At 39.8% G+C, this 18,708-nt stretch overlaps 1 protein-coding gene across 1 annotated transcript in view; it reads left to right on the top strand.

Annotated features, from left to right (window-relative positions):
• Positions 1-18,708, top strand: part of ST6GAL2 (ST6 beta-galactoside alpha-2,6-sialyltransferase 2) — a 45,893-nt gene that overhangs the window by 23,512 nt on the left and 3,673 nt on the right. The window contains exons 2-5 of the mRNA XM_042810279.1: positions 1,432-2,434; positions 5,647-5,744; positions 8,489-8,590; positions 9,701-9,875. Of these exons, the coding sequence (XP_042666213.1) occupies positions 1,489-2,434; positions 5,647-5,744; positions 8,489-8,590; positions 9,701-9,875 (1,321 nt within the window). The 5' untranslated portion in view covers positions 1,432-1,488. The remainder of the gene's footprint in view (positions 1-1,431; positions 2,435-5,646; positions 5,745-8,488; positions 8,591-9,700; positions 9,876-18,708) is intronic.

Raw genomic sequence — 18,708 nt, 5'->3', positions numbered from 1 at the left:
CTTCAGCAGCTTGAGGAAAGGTGGCAGTGTACAGTGATCTTGTGTTTGGTCCCTCCTGGCTGTGAGGTGTAACCAGCCAAGGTGTTATCAGAGGTGCATGAAGCCATGTGTGGTGTTTGGGTGGGGTTTAATACGATGTGTGCTCCTGCAGTGCAGGCTGCTATTGAAATCCGCTGCTCCACTTCTCCTTTTCTGACCACAGCTGGCTGGCACAAGTGGCTTTTAAGTAGCACCATTGGTCATTGGAGCAAATGGGGTTAGGAAAAAAACTCCAGAAAAAGGGGGCTTATTTTTAAACTGTATTAGCTAAGCCATGTGTCACTAAGTAGAATACAGTTAGTTACACTGCGGTGTTAAAAGTGTGGCTGATGATGAGTATGGTGCAGGGGCAGGGGGGTGGGGGAAATGATAAGGATTATGGTAAGGGAGGGGCAGACTTTCTTCAGCTAGTTTTGCCCCCAAAGCCCGCAAACAGCACTTCATTACACAAGTGGGTTTGTGTAAGGGCATGGTGTGTGTGATGGTCCAGCATTGCATTAGTTTATTTCCCTTGGAACAAAGCCCCTTTCCTCAGACTTGATCTCATTTTGGACAACACAACCCTCCATTAATACACAAGCTGTCCAAAATCCCTGGTATTAGTGGAGCACAGATTTCCATGTCTAGGTCTGACATTCCTCCCCACCCTCCTTATGTAAATCTCCATCGTTATCCTAAAGGCATGTATTTAGCTGGAGGTGCCAGTCAGCACCCTGTTTGGAAAACACTAACTCTTCAAGCTTTGATGTGAAGAACTCTTTCATATCACTTCAGGGCATGCACATCATCCAAGCAGAGCATCCAAACAGCTCTTTGCTTATTCGGGTGCAATCCTGGGCTGCGCTCCCCAGCAGAGGATTTTGCTCACTGAGACTGTGTCAGTTCACAGCAGCTAAGAAAAGGCTCCTGAACTGCTGGTGTGATGCTCTTCCCTGCTCCCCCTCTGATATCCACAGAGTACTGTGCCACTTCAGGGGTGTGGGCAGGGGAGGACTGTCCAGATGAGTTTGTGCTCCCTGCCTGGTGCAAAAGAGTAGACAGTTTATATTCTCCCCACTGTGCATGCAGCCAGGCACGGGTTTTGGTTTTGCTTTTCTAATGGTATGCAACAGAGGCAGGCAGGCACATGATCTCCCTGAAGGCAGGATCCAGTGTTACTGTAGAAACTGGCCACCAGCTTCTTTTGTAGCTAGCAGCTGTCACTGTGTGGTTACAGCCAAAGCCTGTCACTCCTACAGTGTCTGTGAGCTCTGGAGTTTGTTCCTGCATCTGAGTGCTCTGTGCTACAGCTTAGAGATTAATTCTGCACCTTCTATCAAAGCTTGTGAAGTTATTTCTGATTTGTATCTATTTTTAAAGCCATTCGTGATCAATATTTGATCTTCTTTACAGGTGTCATTCTCCTTCGCCAGTACTTCAAGGCACAGAGGAGCTGGTAAAGGCATTGCCATGAAACCTAACTTGAAGCAATGGAAACAACTCATGCTGTTTGGAATCTTTGCATGGGGTCTGCTTTTTCTAGTGATCTTCATCTATTTCACAGACAGCAACAGTGCTGAGCCAGTTCCCAGTTCCTTTTCTTACATTGAAACGAAGAGGCTCCTGCCCCTACAGGGCAAGCAGAGAGTCATCATGGGAGCCATACATGATCCTTCATTCTCTGAAGCCATTGATGGGAATGAGGTACTCCTTAATGAAGATCTTTTAGACACATTTAAATCAGAGACTGGAAGTATTAAGAAATGGACTGATTTGGAAGATGCCTTTAGAAGCGAAGACGAGTTTTTTCCATCACAGGTAGGACGAAAATCAAAAAGTGCTTTCTACCAAGTGAACGATGATTATTTATTCGCTGCTGGTCAGCCTATGTCACACAGCAACTTTCAGGAGGTAGCAAAATTCATCTCAGCCAATGAGGATAATCCAAAAGAAAATATTTTACAGAACAACTGGGGCCATCAGAGGAGAATGAGGAGAAGGAGCACAAAGCACAGAAGAAGCCAGATGCTTGATGAATCTGATGACTGGGATGGGCTGTATTCTACAATGTCGAAATCCTTTCTTTATAAGCTTTGGAAAGGAGATGTCTCTTCCAAGATGCTAAACCCTCGACTGCAGAAGGCGATGAAAGATTATTTGAGCACCAATAAGCATGGTGTGCGTTTCAAAGGGAAACGAAACTCGAAGCTGACAGGCGACCAGCTTTTCTGCGAGCTGAAAGAAAGGGTGAATGTGAGAACAATAGATGGCAAGGAAGCTCCCTTCTCCACTCTTGGATGGGAGAAGCATGTTCCTCAGATTCCACTGGGCAAATTGTATACACATGGCTTTGGGAGTTGTGCCGTAGTTATGTCTGCTGGTGCAATACTGAACTCCTCTCTAGGGGATGAAATAGGTGGGTGAAATACATCTGTTCATGTGCATAAGTATGTATACATGCGTATTCACATTTGTCTTTCAAAAGATTTATACTTCTCAAGCATTGGCCTCTAAAGGATCTGGTTAATCTCTCTTACCAGCATTATGTGAGTGTGAGCATACAGATCTCAGTGAAGCTGAGTGAAACTCCCTTTCAGAATATTATAACTGAAAGGAAAATCCAGCCTGAAGTCCTAATTTGATTTAAAGAAAACAATGATTACTTCTTGTAATATTACAGCTTGTAGTATAAAGGAGGCACCAGTTTCATCAGTTTTGCCATATTTGACATTTTGCTGCAAACTGTATTTAGTTCTTCAGATCAGAGCCACTTTCAGATTCTATTCCAAAAAGCTGTGTTGTACCTGTCCATATTTTGGTGTGACTCATCAGGAAACTGCTTGTGGCTTTACTGTTCCAGGCTAAACTTTGTCTCTGTGCCAAGAAGCAATTGAGCATAATCTTAATCTCCTGCATGTTTACAGCTCACAAGCAAATAGAATTCAGGCCCTTCAATAACTCCATTCTTCAAGATCAAGTCTCCTGACCTCTCTTCTAAGTGTGAATTTAAATGAGTTCAAGTATCTCTTCCCATTGTTTCTCCATTGCTGCAGTGAGTCATTGAGATGTCAACATTATACAATTCCTTGCTTAAAGCAGAGGGTTTTGTGTTGGCTATTCAAAAAAGAATTGGGGAGCCATAAAACAAACTGGGCTCAGTTCTTGTTTTGCCTTTTTTTGTTGTTAGCTTTTTTTCCCCCCAAATTGGGTGTTACAAGTTGTATTAACATCCCAGTAGTTCATTTTAGTGCTATATATGCAGTATGCTAAGAGCACTGAAAGAAGGATGAGATGGATGTCTCAGGTTTTGCTTCTGGAGCAGGAAGAATTATCTCCTTTAGCACTGTAGAAACCTTTTGATGTGCACTTTAATCCTCCCATCTTCCACAACTTCACATTCCAGTACCTGCTTCATCGCGCTGTATCATCTCTTTGACACAGATGGGTGTCCTTTAAATCTTTGAGATATTTAAGAGCTGCTATCATTATCAAACTACTCTAGTAGGCTTCCAGCACAACCCAGGTGCCCTGATGTCCTACAGCAAAAGTCAGAAGTCAAACTAGGGTAATCCATTATTTCACTCCAGTGGAAGGCTCCACTGATTTAGAAATCTCTGGAGTGAGGTAGCTTTGCATGTTGACCATTCTCCAGTGTGTTATTGTAGACTGAAACAAAATTTCCTTTTATCAAGTGTTTCCCACTGCATCCAGTTTACGCCAGTACAAATGGGTGATGTACTGGAGAATCCATAGCACACTGTGACTTGCATTAAAGCAGCATGCGTCGTGGCATGCATGTGCTTGGGTACAGCCCAGGTGTGGGATTTGGGATCCTCTTGCTCCTGTGTTTCCATTCCGTCATAAAAACTCAGGGCATGGAAAGCTTATGCCATTCACTGCAGAAGAACTTTTGGTTTAATTGGAAATGATTCTGATGCTGCCTAAAAGGAAGAGATTCTGCTGTGTAAGGCCTATGCTGATGTTTTTCATCTCCTGCCTGCTTGCTTGACAGGAGAGTGTGTGGGGCAACAAGATTCACAAAAGATTTTTGTAAATGTTATGCAGGCTTTGAGCAGGTACAACTGATTGAACAGAGAATTCAGCTCCAAACTGTGGGGCCTGACTGACTGCCATCAGACGCACAGGTCCTGTGGTCACTGTGACTCCTTGGAAGTCTTTTCAGTGTCCACAGAGGCACGGGGAAGACTGTCTCATTGGGGAGTGGGGAGAAACACCCTGCGTGTGAATTCTGGTTTGGAGGCTGTGTGTTGTACTGCCTTGTTTGATGAAGTTGCTATGGACAAAGGCTCTTGCTGTTTACTCTCCTGAAAGAAAGATGTAGGTGTAGGAAAGGAGCAGTGCAGGATCATTCTCTTCATAGGCCTTTAGCTCCCTCTTCTGTGTTCCTATTAGAAATGCAGACAAAAATACTGATGTTTCCTTTAGTTTCATTAGGAGAGAAATATGGGGTAAGGGACACCAAGTGTGGAAATACATGCGATACCACAAATGCTCCCAACGTGATCATGCTACTAAACGGGAGACACAGTTATTTTGGCAAAATCAGAAGGTAGTGGGGATCTATGATCTCACCTCAAACTTTTGGCAACTTTGAAATAGTTATTTTTGACTACTTACTAAGATTAAAATCACTTAATTTGAAAGCAGTTGTCATCAGTGTTTGACTGCATCCTGATCAAATACTTTCTGATCAAGGAAATTTTTTTTTCATCATGATATGAAAAAAACAGAGTGAACAATCTCGGAAATGCAGTACACTGTCTCTGAGTTAAGTTGTGAAACCATACAGTTCCCATTTCCTAAACCAATTTCTCACTCAAAAGATAGTCAAAAAGTTGTCCGAATTTATTTATATTTTAAATTAATAAGCAGATTTCAGGTATAAAGGGCTTTTGTTTTTCTTTTACATCTCTAGAAATGTGGAGTACTTGCCACTTCTATTGACTTAGTGTCTTCTAGCTTCTCCAGAATCAAGATAATTATGTTTAGGCAGATGGAAGTTAGGTGTTGGGGTGTGTGGGGCTCCTGCATAGCAACATGGAAGAAGTCTCCACAACCTCCTTGGGCAACCTATTCCACTGCTTCACACAGAGGGTAATGACACACTGGAACAGGTTGCCCAAGGAGGTTGTGGATTCTCCATCCCTGGAGGCATTCAAGGCCAGGCTGGCTGTGGCTCTGGTCAACCTGGTCTGGTGGTTGCTGACCCTGCACATAGCAGGGGGGTTGAAACTCACTGATCATTGTGGTCCTTTTCAACCCAGGCCATTCTGTGATTCTACGATTAACTGTAAATTTTGCAATAGAGATATCAAGTGACTGTGTGTGCTGGATGTACTGATAACCTTTCTATGTGAATTTTATCAAATAAACATTTTTAAGTATTGAAAGCTAAATTTACAAATGATGATTTTTTTTTCCAATGGATAATAATGTATGGCAGATGCAAGTGGATTTTTGTTTGCTTGTAGCAGAATGTTTGTAATCCTTAGAATAGCAAGATCAGGAGAAATGTGCAAGTTTTACATTAGTTGAGATAATTTGTTTTATTTTAATGTTCAGTCCCATTAAGAAAAATAAAAATGACCCCAATATTTGTGCTCCCAGATTCTCATGATGCTGTTCTAAGATTTAATTCTGCTCCAACACGTGGCTATGAAAAAGATGTTGGGAATAAAACAACGATGCGAATCATTAACTCTCAGGTAAGCTCTTCCTTTTGTGAATTCAAGTCATTGTCGCTTCTGCATGATACGACATTAAATTAATGACTTCTGAGAAAATGTTGGGTAGTCTGGGAAACAGCTAGTAATTTAACAGTCATGATATAGAACAGGTAAAAGTTCTCCCTTACAATGATGTTGACACAAGCCGTCAGTTCAGAATGATTGCAGTAGTTACTCGTTATCCATGTTCCAAGGAATGGGTTTGCAGAGCTTCTCATGTGTTCTGCACCTCTTCAGGCTGTGCAGGATGCCACAGTCCTCAGTAACAAACAATTTTGCCACACCACTTCCAGGATCTTCATAAAACCTGATCTGTGGGAATCCCAAAGCTTTGTTCTTTTCTCCTGTTCCCCAATTATTTCCTCACCGAAAGGTGAAGAGGATGAGGACTGATTTGTCTGACAGCCATTGTTCTTTAAAAATTTGGAGCTATCTAGTGAAAAACTTCTGTATCCACTGGATGTTACACCTGAGATGAGTCTGTTCATCTGAATAGAAATAGAAAATGGGATTTTCAGCACATCAGTGTCAACAAATGAAGCGTGCATTGAGCTATAGTGACACCTGATGGTTGTATTTTTTTTTAATTTTGAAAAACTGTTGCCTTGGGCAAACTAAATGTCTTTCATCTTTATGAAATGCAGCCGAAGTGTAATAACAGAATTGCTAGCTTTATAAAATGCTGATATGGTGAGTTTACTTAGTGCCAAGGGTACGGCTGGCCACACAGCATTTTGTGTATGTGCTGATTCATGGTGAAGAACATAAAATCTTACTCTGGGTTTAGTAATATATTGGAGAGTGCTGATGTAACTGATGTACATCTTAGTGTCCTTTATCTCAACTGTGTTTTTGGATTTTTTTTTTCCCCATCTGTTCTTCATTTTGCTTTGGGTTACTTTTTCCCAAAACATCCTAGTTATTGACCATGCCTAAGCCCCTGTCCCAAAGCAAGAAGAAGAGCTTAGAAACTTGATTTAGTTGACTAGTCTAACTATGGACCCTACAGAGAAAGAGAAAAATGCCTGCAGGGAGTGATTTGAGCTTTCTCCAGTCATCTCACACAGCTTCCTTGCAAACATTTGTATTCCCATCACCTTTCTGTTCCTTCAGAGAGGTCAGAAGCTTCGTGCTGAGAAACTGGCCTTTCCCTGCCGGGAGAGAAATTTGCACAGGTCACTTAATAGAACTGGCTTTCCTTACCAGTACTGAAGATGTGTAATCCATACTGGTTTTCTGATCCTCCTTCTCTCCTTACTGTAGGAAATTCCTTCATTCAGTTGATTAAAAGGCTGTTGTGGCCCTCTCCTTCCCTCACATTCCCTGCTATGAAAACCCAAAGGATGTGAAGGAAGCCAGTGCAAGCACAACACATATTGTTATTCCAGAGGAAATTCATCTCATACATATGAATGCATGTTCACTAAGAGTGAAATTTCTATGGACAGCACCTCTGAAGGACTCTTGCTTGCTGAAAGGCAAGCAGAGCTCCTTTGTGTGATAACTGTAGAACTGAGCTTTAAAAAGCTTGACCTTTTGGTATGCTTACTCTGTAGTCTTATGAAAGAAGTTTATGTTCTCAGGCAAAAACTGCTCTGAGAAATGGAGTTAGGGATGCTGATGGCAGCAAGACTAATTCTGTTCTTATTGTAGAAGGCTGGTGCAAAGTCATTAAGCTCAAAGTTTATGGTAGAAAGAATATTGCTATGGCAACAATATTATTTTTCTGAAGAAAAATATGCATAATCAAATATGGCTCATTGGATCCTAAAGGGAAATGAAAATTAGTATGAATTTGTCTGGAATGTTGATTAGTTTAACAGCTGGAGCTAAATTCATGCTGCATCAACCAGTGCAGAAATCATTCAGTTCAGTCCTTCCATTGGGTTGGATGCACCAGAGCTCAGAGAGATCTGGTTAGACACAGAGAGTCTGGGTAAGAAGCCAGCAGAAGTGGAAGGAAAACTTCCATCGGGGTGGGAGGATCAAGCAGAGTACTAGAAAAGGTGGGATGAAGCTATGAGAGTGCAGTAGATTAGAGCAATATCACAGTTACTTCAAAAATAGTACTATCACACATCTATTCCTGGAATTCTTTTTCTAGGTATACGAGCTTTTACTGTCATGGTTTAATTTTCCTTTTCAGAGGTACTTCACACGACACTGTGCTGCTGTTGAAATGAGAAAACAACCAATGGGGGGGGGGGGGCAATAAAAGAAAAATACAAAGACAAGGGTATTCTTCGGGGCTGCAGCTCTTCAAAGAAAGCTAGTCTGTGTCCAAAAAGAGGATCCTGCAGGCAGTGTGAAATATCGTAGCTTTCATTGTAACGTTCCGGAACACGCAGTAGTGCTGATGTACAATTATGCAGAATCTCAAGTGGTCTCATCACATCACAGATGGAGAGTAACTCAGAGTACTGCTACTTCAAACTGTCATAGTGCTGTTTATGGCTAGGCTCTTTGTATGTATATATGTGTGTATATATCTATATGTATATATATGTATGTATAAAAACAACCCTATTTTTGGGTATTATGTATAAAAGGGTCTATATACGTATATATATATATATATATATAATAGAACAAGTTGCTTAAAGCCAAATTAAATTAGAACAAAGAGCAGAGTGGGGATGACTGTTTATTTTAGGGTAGAGTTTTGCCCTTTTACTGGGTCCCATTTGCTTTCAACTGCATTTTTTTCACACGTGTATTTGCAGATTCTCACCAACCCAAACCATCACTTTGTCGACAGCTCCTTGTACAAAGATGTTATCTTAGTAGCCTGGGATCCTGCGCCCTACTCTGCGAATTTGAATGTGGTAAGATGTCTCCTTGTTCCTTTCTTCCCAGTCAGTCCCAAAATACTGGGCAAAATTTGTCTATTTAGTACTCCTGTCTCCCTGTTTCTCACCACAGTGAACCTCAAAGTCATTCTCTGAGGAGCAGGGTTCACTACTTATGCCTGAACTGGCCAAAATAAGTTTATTGGTTAAAATGCTGTTTTTGTAGCCAGCACTTGTACTAGAGTGGCTTCCTCTGAGATACTAGAATAGATGAATGGTGTGGATTTTTTTCGTTTAGGTATGCTACTATTTTTATGTGGCAGTGAACTTTCTGTATATTTGCAAAGGAGGGATATTGCTAGATCTCAGAAAGAGGCTTTATCAAGAAAGGTGACAAATTGCATCCTTCTTTTCCCACCTTCCCAGATGAAATACAGCACCTCAGTAACAATCTCTCTTGGTGCTTTCCCTGTGTCCCAGGCCTCCCTCTACCAGTTCCCCTTTGCGTCTGCTCTCCCACAGCCATCTGTGCTCCTCGCTGAGAGCAGCCAACGTTCGTCTGGTTGTCACTTGGAGAGCCTCTGCCTAGGCAAGTGCTGCAGCTCCAGTGGACCAGTTGATCTGATGGTTCTTGGCAGGGGGAGCTGGGAGCTGAGCAGGCTGTAAGTAGGAGGAAACCTTCATCTGCTCAACTCCCATGGCAGCAGATGCCAGAAACTGCCTGCTTCTTGCATAGGCTGTCACAGGGCTGCTTCACGTGCTGATGTTTGATGTGCCTTGTGGGCTTGAGTGGGAGTCGGGATTGGCTTGTCCTGCTGCACTTAGTTGATTATTGGATGTCTCTGTGTGAAAAAAGGCAGAAGAGTGGCCTAGAATGAGGATTTCTAGGACAAATGTTCACCAATGCCAGCTGCCTTCATAGAATCACTAATGACTTGAATTAGAATGGGCCTCAAAGCCCATGCAGTCCCAACTCTCTGCCATAGGCAGGGCTGCTCCCCAACAGCTCAGGTGTCCAGGGCCCCATACAGCTTGGCCTTGAGTGCCTCCAGGGCATTCGAGCTCATTCACATTGTTTCTCATGTAGCATTCAAAATACATTGGATAACATAAGATTTAAGAAAGTTCTTGCTTTTTTCTTCCCAGTGGTATAAGAAGCCGGACTACAATCTGTTCACTCCCTATGTACAGCATCGCAGGAAGAATCCAAACCAGCCTTTTTACATTCTCCATCCAAAGTTTATATGGCAGCTCTGGGACATCATTCAGGAGAACACTAAAGAGAAAATACAGCCCAACCCTCCTTCTTCAGGTTTTATTGGTAGGTGCATCAAGGATGGGCCCAGTCCTATGTTAGATAAAAACAAAACTATAAATGTGTATGTTTCATGAGTATCTCATCTATGTACATCTGTTTTTTGTTCTTGATCGAAACTGGAATAATGACTATCCAAAATACAAGAAATGAGAACTATAAAACAGTTGGGTGAATTTACTGTTCTGCTGTCTCGCTCTTCATATTCATAGTACATGTATCATACTTCTAAAATACACGCATCTATGAGAAATTTATATTATTCCATATTAATTTATCCATTGACAACCAACTCAATTCTGAAGTTCTTTGTTGAGATCATGTAACAGTGGTGCTCAAGACCGTTAGTGAAAGCATGCAGCACATCATGCTGTGAGGTTGGAGTCACTGATGCAGTCTGACAGACCAGACTGTAATCCCATGCACATGCCTAGGAATGAAATTTCCCTGTCACAGCTTCCAGTGAAGTCTGTAAGAGGCTGAAGCATCCCCTTTCTTCTTACCCTCAAAGCAATAGAATTTCATCATATTTTTCCATCATTTGTTAATATTTATTGAGGGACAGTTTGGCACTGAGGCCACAGTTCATGCTGCCTAATGTCGTAAATGAGAGCATTATCTGGAACATAGCAAGTCCTTATTGTGAATGTTGAAAGGACGCATGTAGTTCAGAGGAGCAAAACTGAGTCAGGATCTTCCTTATTTATGCATCTAGAGGCACAGGAATCAATAGAACTCCAAGTGCCATTGTCTGCCTTGGAAACTTGTCTTTTCATTTGAATCTAAAAGCAATGATATATGACATTTCATCAGCTATGGGAAGACCATTTCTGAGCACTCGTACTGGGCTTTGTATGCAGTAGTGGCATCCTATGGTTTTGTGGAGCTCACCAAGGGCTATAGGGAGAGTGCTTGAGGCTCTGAGTGGGATAACATAAAGGTGCCTGAAAAAGCGTCCATTGATGTCCTGAGTTGGCTGTGCTTGTCTGGATCATGAGTGGAAAGAAGAAAAGGGTTGTGTGGGGGAAGGATGGCTTTGCAGTGGGTTACTTCTTGAAGTGAGATTTTTGGTGCCTGTGTGTAGAAATTCATAAGGAGAAGTCTGCTCATGTGGAATGATCTCATCAGCAGCATTCACATTCTGCAAAAGCAATTCTTGGAGTAATGAAGTTGTTGATAAAAATAGGATAACAGCTGCTGATCATAAGAATAGTGGAGAGGATCATTGTGCTGTCAATCTGTACTCTCCACAGTATATAAGAAACACTTCAAAAGCTTTCTTTGAAGAAACATGATTTAATTTCACTGTAAGAATAAAACAGTGATCTTCAACCCCGAACCTAAATGTTCCTGACAAAAATATACTACAAGCAGAAAATGCTTGGAAAACATTAACTGCTAAAGAAGCGAAAACATTGGCGACAAAAGCTGCACAGTTACATGTAATAAGTGTGTGGAGATTTAGATAAGGCTATTTGCCTATTTTATTTATAATATAAGAATGCCTATTATTTATTTATAATATATTACTTTATTCTATCTGGTTCTTGTCCAAAGTAAACTTTTATATATTTTAGCAATGCTAATATTAGCTTCTAGAAAATAAGACAGTAAGACATGCTCATTGAGAGTCATACGCACCTCGTTTGATAACTACCTACTATTTTGATAGATGCATTTTAAATGTGTCATTAGGGAAAGCTTCCTATTTTAGAAACCTTATTGAATAGATGTCAATCCATTGCACATATAATATAATAAAAACTGGGAGAGAGCACAGGAACAGCAACTATATCCTTTCGAAGGGCAAGACAAAGCATAGAGCATATAATGCAGCTCGGCAGAAATCTGAAAAGTCATGTTGGTCTTCATGTCAGGTATCTCTCAACAACTCATGCAGCAAATATCCATTTGGAACTGAAGCTGAAAGACACAACTGAGTGCACCTGTACGAAACATGTTCTGACTATCAAACTTCTTCCTATTTATTAGTCCCAGTTTACAAAATTGGATAAATTGTAAAAATTAAAACATGGATACATCAGGAATGTCAGGAACATTTTAGGGTGGTCTTAGAGAATTACTTCAGCAATTACATCTTGAACCTGAAATTTATATCCATTTCTGCTGCTTAGTATTATTTACAAGAAACTGAGTCTTCCCAAAGGGAGGATTTGGGATGGAAAGTGTTCTCACGGTGTTTCTCTGCAGCACTGAGTCACCCATCCTTCAGCAGTAGAGAGAATCTTTTAACATTCAAGAGATTCAGGAGAATCATTTAACACTGTTAAATAGCTATGTGAAGGTACTTAAGTCACAATATTATTAATCCTTTCGGAAAAGGGGCAAGTGGTTCATTTGTGAGGAAGAGGTAGTCTTGTACATATTGTTACCCGAGTGGGAAGAGTTGGAACCTTTTCCCTGGTAACTTCACTGCATAGGAGCTGAAGAGGATAAGTTTTGTGCTTATTTTGGGTTATGGGTTGCTCTGTTTCAGCATAACTCTGTCCTGGAGCCCCAAGCTCCCCCAGACCCCACTGTATTAGCTCAGTATGTTGTTGAGTTGAGGCATCCGCACTGCAGTAGCTCAAGGCTAAGGTGAGGTAAGAATAGTGCACATCTTTGCTGGAGGAAAGGGGTGTGGAGGGTCTGTGGGGAGGAGCAGGGTTGAATGTGCTACAGGCTACATTGAAAATAAGGCACAAGTCTGGAATGCTTTGATAATATCACATTTTATGTACATTCTCATACAGATTTAAATCTTGCAGTAATTGCATATGTCACTGCTTCTAATCACTTCTGAAATGCTAAACTATAATGCATATACTATGGAGGTTTTATTAAAATCAGGTGAAATGAATACTATCCAATACACATCAACTTCATCCAGTTTCTATGGCATCAGGCTGTAGCATGCAGATGTTCCTGCTTTCAGTTTTCTTCCAAGCGAGATGTCACCTTGCAGCAACCCATCCATCACAGATGCCATTCTGCACCTTAGCAGTGCTACAAATATCTGACTGCAGTCTTTTGCATTGAATTTGCTGTTGGCTTAACAATGCTTCCTGTCCAGCTTAATGATAGGTATAAGTTCAGGACATCATTGAAAACAGACTGAACGCACTGTCAAATTGCATCCAGTTTGTAGTGTGTTACTTTATGGGCATGCCATCTTTGTATGGCACAGACAAGTCATCCTCTAGTGGAGCTGCCTCAAGGGGTTTGAATAATGACCAAGAACATAGATTTGTTGTTGGATTTTCTGGTTTGTTTTGCTTTGTTTTTTGGGGGGATCAGTGCTCCAAGGGAAAATAAATCTTTTGTTTTAATCTGGGAGTCTTTTGGCTTGTTTTCTGAGACACTGCAAGACACTGATGAAGACTTCTCCTAGCTTGTAACTTTGTCTTTTGGCATGTCATATCTTAGCTAATGTCATTCCTCGTTATAAATTATTCACTCTTTGTGTCCCTAATCTAATCTTAGATGAGCTTTGAGAATCCTTTTCCCGAATATTTTTGCATTGTTTCTGTGGCTGCCGCCTTCATGCTTTTAAACAAAAGACTACCTGGTGTTCTCATTGTCTTGCATTAGCCCTAGGCAACAAGTTGCCTTGGTGACTTTTTGCAGTTGGCAACACTAGTTCACACTTGGTTGAAAACTGGGTTTGTTAAACGAATATTGATATGTTTACATCCAGTCTGTGAACTGCTGCATATTTTTCAGACATGATGAAATGTAGGAGTCCAGCCACCAAATCTCATGTAATCTGGATTATATACAGTTTTGTAATGAAGACCCCTTTATATGAATTCCTGCTTTCTGTAGTCCATTGGCACATTTTTCTAACTCACCTCTTCAGAAGTGATTTTACCTGAAATTCACATTTGTATACCTGTCACTTTTTTTCAGCAGCTTTTGTCTTTTTGACAGTGTTAGTCTGCTGGCTTTTTTAACTTCCAAATCTGAACGTGGTCTGTGTAGGTTTCTACATTTTATTAGCTTAATAAATGAACCACTGAATGCAAAATGATTACCAAGCCCAGGTTAATTTATTGCAAGGAGAAGGAAGAGGCTCGTTTGAGGCTTTACAGTTCACATTACAGACTCAAAACAGTTCTGCATCATTAATATCATTAATATTTAGTCTTCATGTGCATGCATTGAGACAATCATACAAGCAAGACTACCATTACACTGCAGTAGTAGCAGTTCAGTATATGACTAAGAGTTTAAATTTAAAATGGCTTCAGAGAGTGTGTTGAATAGAAGAGTGCAGCTCATCTCCAGCTCTGCTTAGAAAAACACACTTCCATGAGCTGAAAGAAACAATTCGACTTAGTAAGACTTGCCTTTATCACTTAAATTATCACTTTATTACTTAATCAGCTGTTCTTCAGTGGTTGGTTGAAGAACTGAAGGGTGCTTTTCAGCTCAGTATTGTTCAAGTATTTTATGCAGAGAAATAATATTTCCAATACATAATCTTCAATACATATTTTTTTTCATTTACATTAAAAACATTACAGAGCTTGAGCATCTCCCTTACTTAAACTCCTACCTCCTTACTTACTTACTCCTCCTGTCTTAAATTACAGACATAAAACAAACTTCTCTCTTCACCCAAATCACATTAAAACCCGAAAATTAAAAACCAAATCACATTAAAAATCTTCAATATTCTGGCACATCACCCAAATTTAGATAATATATTTTAAAAATATATTTTAAAAAATACGTGGATGTTACTGGTCAATATTTTCCAGTCTATGCTCATATTACGGAGTATATTACTGTGATCAATGTATAGATTTTTGCATTCCACATTGTGACAGATATATCATTTTCTAGCTCTAGTACATAATGTGAGTATTATACATCTAAGATGACAAGTATTACACAATTTGTTAGGCTTAGGCATTTGGTAATTATTAAATTCCTTAGTAAGTATTTGTTTTTCTGCAAATTTAGATAATGTTTTATTTCAGTTAGTTTTGTTGTAGTACATCAACAGGTGTAAAAGAACCCATTTGAAGAAACAGAATAGTTTAAAAAGTTCAAAGTTTCTTTTTATGTGTGTTCCAAAGAATACCTGAGGCAAATTTGGCCCTGTTTCAAGGAGTAACAGATTTTCCTGTGGTATCTGAAATCCAACAAGCTAATTTGTTTACTCAAGAGTAAAAAAATAGAGTTGATAGAAGTAGCCTAGCATATAGAGAACTATAGTTTCTAAACACTTTATGTGCATTTGTAATGCTTTCAAGTGCTTGTGTTATCAAACACAGACATATTGGTGCATCTAGCTTTAATTCTTTCCTGTAAATAAACTTGTGCTGTCTGTGAAGTGAGTCACACTGTGAGTGTAATAATCAGATTACGCTTATTCATGTTTTTCCAGAGTCTCTTAAATTTTGTTAAAGTGATGCTGAACTTTTGCTGAATGTTTGAGTGGTACATTATTTTAGATGCTTTTGTACAGCATCTGTTGAATTCAGGTACATTAAGCTATAGGTTATTTTCTTATAATCTAGAGAATATTTTTAAATTAGTGTGCTAACCACAAAGCCTAATTGTACTGTACAAAAGATCCATGCTAGAAATTGGATAACTGTTGGGTCATTAAAATCACCAAGAACAAATTAAGAAACATTTTCTCCTTTTGATTAGAATCCATAATCACAGAGTCATAGAGTCACAGAATGGCTTGTGTTGGAATTTATTTCTGTAAACCATGCAAATAATTTAATTTTGTTTTAAATGTTCTCAGCACAGATTGTAAAATTCCAGGAATTTACTTACGCCACTCAGACTGAGTTAAACCATATCCTAAGCATCCTAACATCATGAAAGTCTGCTGAATAGGAAAAAAAAAAAAAAAAGACACACATCCTTCTGAGGACTTAGAAATATTAATATATCGTATTTTGAAAGCCACCATACTTCATTGGCATCTGATATTGTGCTGTTTTAAGAAACTTGCACGTTGACTGTTTCTCTAATGTCATTTCTTTGGAGTAATATATTGTAGCATACTTCACAATGTAAGGCTCACAGTCCTGTATTTTTTTCAACACAGTAGTTAGGAGCATTGTCATTCACCTATAAAACATTAATGAAGCACACCTTTGAGTGATTCCTATAAAATAAGTTTCCCTAAGCAGAATTATGCATTTTTCCATCTTATATTTGTAATCCTAGAAGGATTTCTGAAAGATGGAAAATCCAACAAGGGTATTAATGTAGATTAGAAAAGAGAATATTCTTTTCAATGAAGAAATATCTTCAGCTGCAGTTTTGAATGTATGGTTGTACCAGTCACGTTTGCCAAAGCTAAAATTACACAAGATAGCTTGACCTTTTCCTTTCTATGAATTTTTGATTGGATAATTAAGATCTAGCTATTAAAACATAATCATCAGACTTGGAAGAAAAGTCATTTTCCAGCCTGCTTGCTGATTCCACGATCATGCCTATCGTGTTATTTTTGAATGCTTCAGTGAACTTTTGAAAATATTTGAGTTTCATTTCCATTCTTAAAGATACTCAGTGCTGAATTGGGCAAGGCTGCGAGAAAACTGATCTAACTTCAGAGCTGTACTTGATCTGATGGGAGAGATTGGACTCAACAAGTTTGGGAGATCCCTTTCCCTCTGAAGTAATCCATGGGTCCCTCCAGACCACACTGTGATTTCATCACTCAAACTGACAGTATTTCTACTCTTTATACTCTTTGTACAATAATGGGGTCTTGATCAAGTTCCCTAGGCATGGTAGTAATACTGCTACTAGTAGATTAATTAGATTAATCTAGGTAATCTAGATTTTAGTGAGATTATTCAGTAAATAAAGGCATTTTTGTGTGTGTGTCCCATGAATTCCACTTGGTATTCACCTTTCTAAGGAGTACTTCTCCATTTTGCTCTTTGCCTGCTGTGAGATAGCTCCTTCTGTTTTACTTTTTCTTAAGTCGTGCATATCACAGAATCACAGAATGGCCAGGGTTGGAAGGGACCTCAAGGATCATGAATTTCCAACCCCCCTGCCACAGGCAGGGCCACCAACCTCCCCATTTAACACTAGACCAGGCTGCCCAGGGCCCCATCCAATCTGGACTTGTCCTCTGGTCTTCCCTAAATACTTTGTTATTTGTTCCTTTCACTCTGATTCCCATACATCCTTATGAGTGAAAAAAAGGCCATCTCCCATCAGCTTGGTCCTTGCACATAAAACTGATTTCTGTCCATAGCCAGGTTAGCCAGAGTGCAGGATTCATATGTCCTAGCTTTAGATGCCTCCACATTACGATTGTGATAGTGTGATTGTCAGCCTCAGACACAGCAAAGCAAAGGGTAAATATGGCTGTTAGACCTGTGCTCCTTTCTCCGTGTGAAACTCCTGGCTTACACTGGGAGAGAGGTATAATACAAGAGAAGTACAAGTTATCTGTGCTACCATTCCTTTTTTCCCATCGACATCAGAAGGAACGTCTTCACATGATCCGTGTTTAAGTGCTTACTATAGGATGAGTTGGCAGGCACTGCATCCAGAGAATGCACTTTCTTCCACTGACAGCAAAGGAATCTTTGATAGCTATTTGAGGTGTAGATGTCTGCATCATTGGGCAAATTTGGTCAGATGAATCACACTTTGTTTTCATTTCTTCATCCAGTGTTCCTGAAAAAAGTATTTACATGATTTTTCTCTAAGCTAAAGAGCTTTAGATCTAGAAGGGAGAAGGTACAGATATCAAGAACCAAACTGTCTGTTCACTTTCTACCTAGTCACTGAAGAGAAAAAACAACACTTACAAGGATCAATTTCATCCCATCATAAAACAGATATCTAAAATAAGTCTGATGAATTTTACCACAGAAATGCCTGCCTCTTGTCAATGTCTTTAAAGAGGACTGTAGACCAGACTGCTTGGAAATGCAAATAATCTCTGTGGGATTAATTCTGCCCAGACTACAAGGTTATGGGATAGCAACTCTCTTTCCATCTTCCATTAACATCTACTTAGGTGCTGAGTGAGCCAGTTGGTACTGTTTTATATGTAGTAATTGTGCACTGTCTGAAAGCTAACTTAAGGACTGTGAACAGAGACCAGTATTTGGGTGTATTATATGGAAATCCTTTGCCTTACAGGCTATCAGAAAATTGGTTTATCCTTTATGGTGATGATCAAGGAGGAGTGATGAGATATGAAACAAACTTGTAGATGATATTGCATTGGGCAGTGATGTGAAAATTGCATAGATGAAAGAAGCAAATAGATGTACTCTGAGCAGCACAGGGAAAAGAATTAAAGAAGGGAAGCCTGGAAACTAAAGTCAGTGTGTGGGGGAGAAAATTTCAGCTGCAGAGGAGAAACCAGGGAAGCAATAACACAAAAAGATGTGTAAAGATAATTGAGATTACAAATGGAAATGAGATTGGACATTCAAAGGAAAGCAGAATAACATGAGCAAGTTTAGAGAGCAGAGAAAAACTGAATCCATCCTTGTACTAGTGTGAATGTCCTCATGGTTTAAAGTGCTGCTATTGTATTAAAGATGTTTTTTGTAAACTTAGATGGCAATAAGATCTAGAGGTATTCTCATGTGGAGGAAGTTCATATTTTAGAAGGTGTGGGACAGTACTGAACCCATTTGTTTTCTATTTTAATTAGGATTCAATTCATACAAAGAAAGCAGCTCACAAATGTTTTTGTTTTTTTTTTCCCTCCAAGAAAGAGCATTTTGGGGGGTGCTTTTTGTGTGTCCTGTAGATCAAATGTGTTATCCTGAGTGTCTTGGGTTCTCACTCATCAGCTGTTGGGATGAAAGTGCCGGCTGTACCACAC

This window comes from Centrocercus urophasianus, unplaced genomic scaffold (genome assembly GCF_019232065.1).
Source record: "Centrocercus urophasianus isolate 14NV4802_14NV808 unplaced genomic scaffold, USGS_Curo_1.0 seq_12, whole genome shotgun sequence".
Lineage (NCBI taxonomy): Eukaryota > Metazoa > Chordata > Aves > Galliformes > Phasianidae > Centrocercus > Centrocercus urophasianus.
This window is presented reverse-complemented; position numbering and strand designations above follow the sequence as displayed.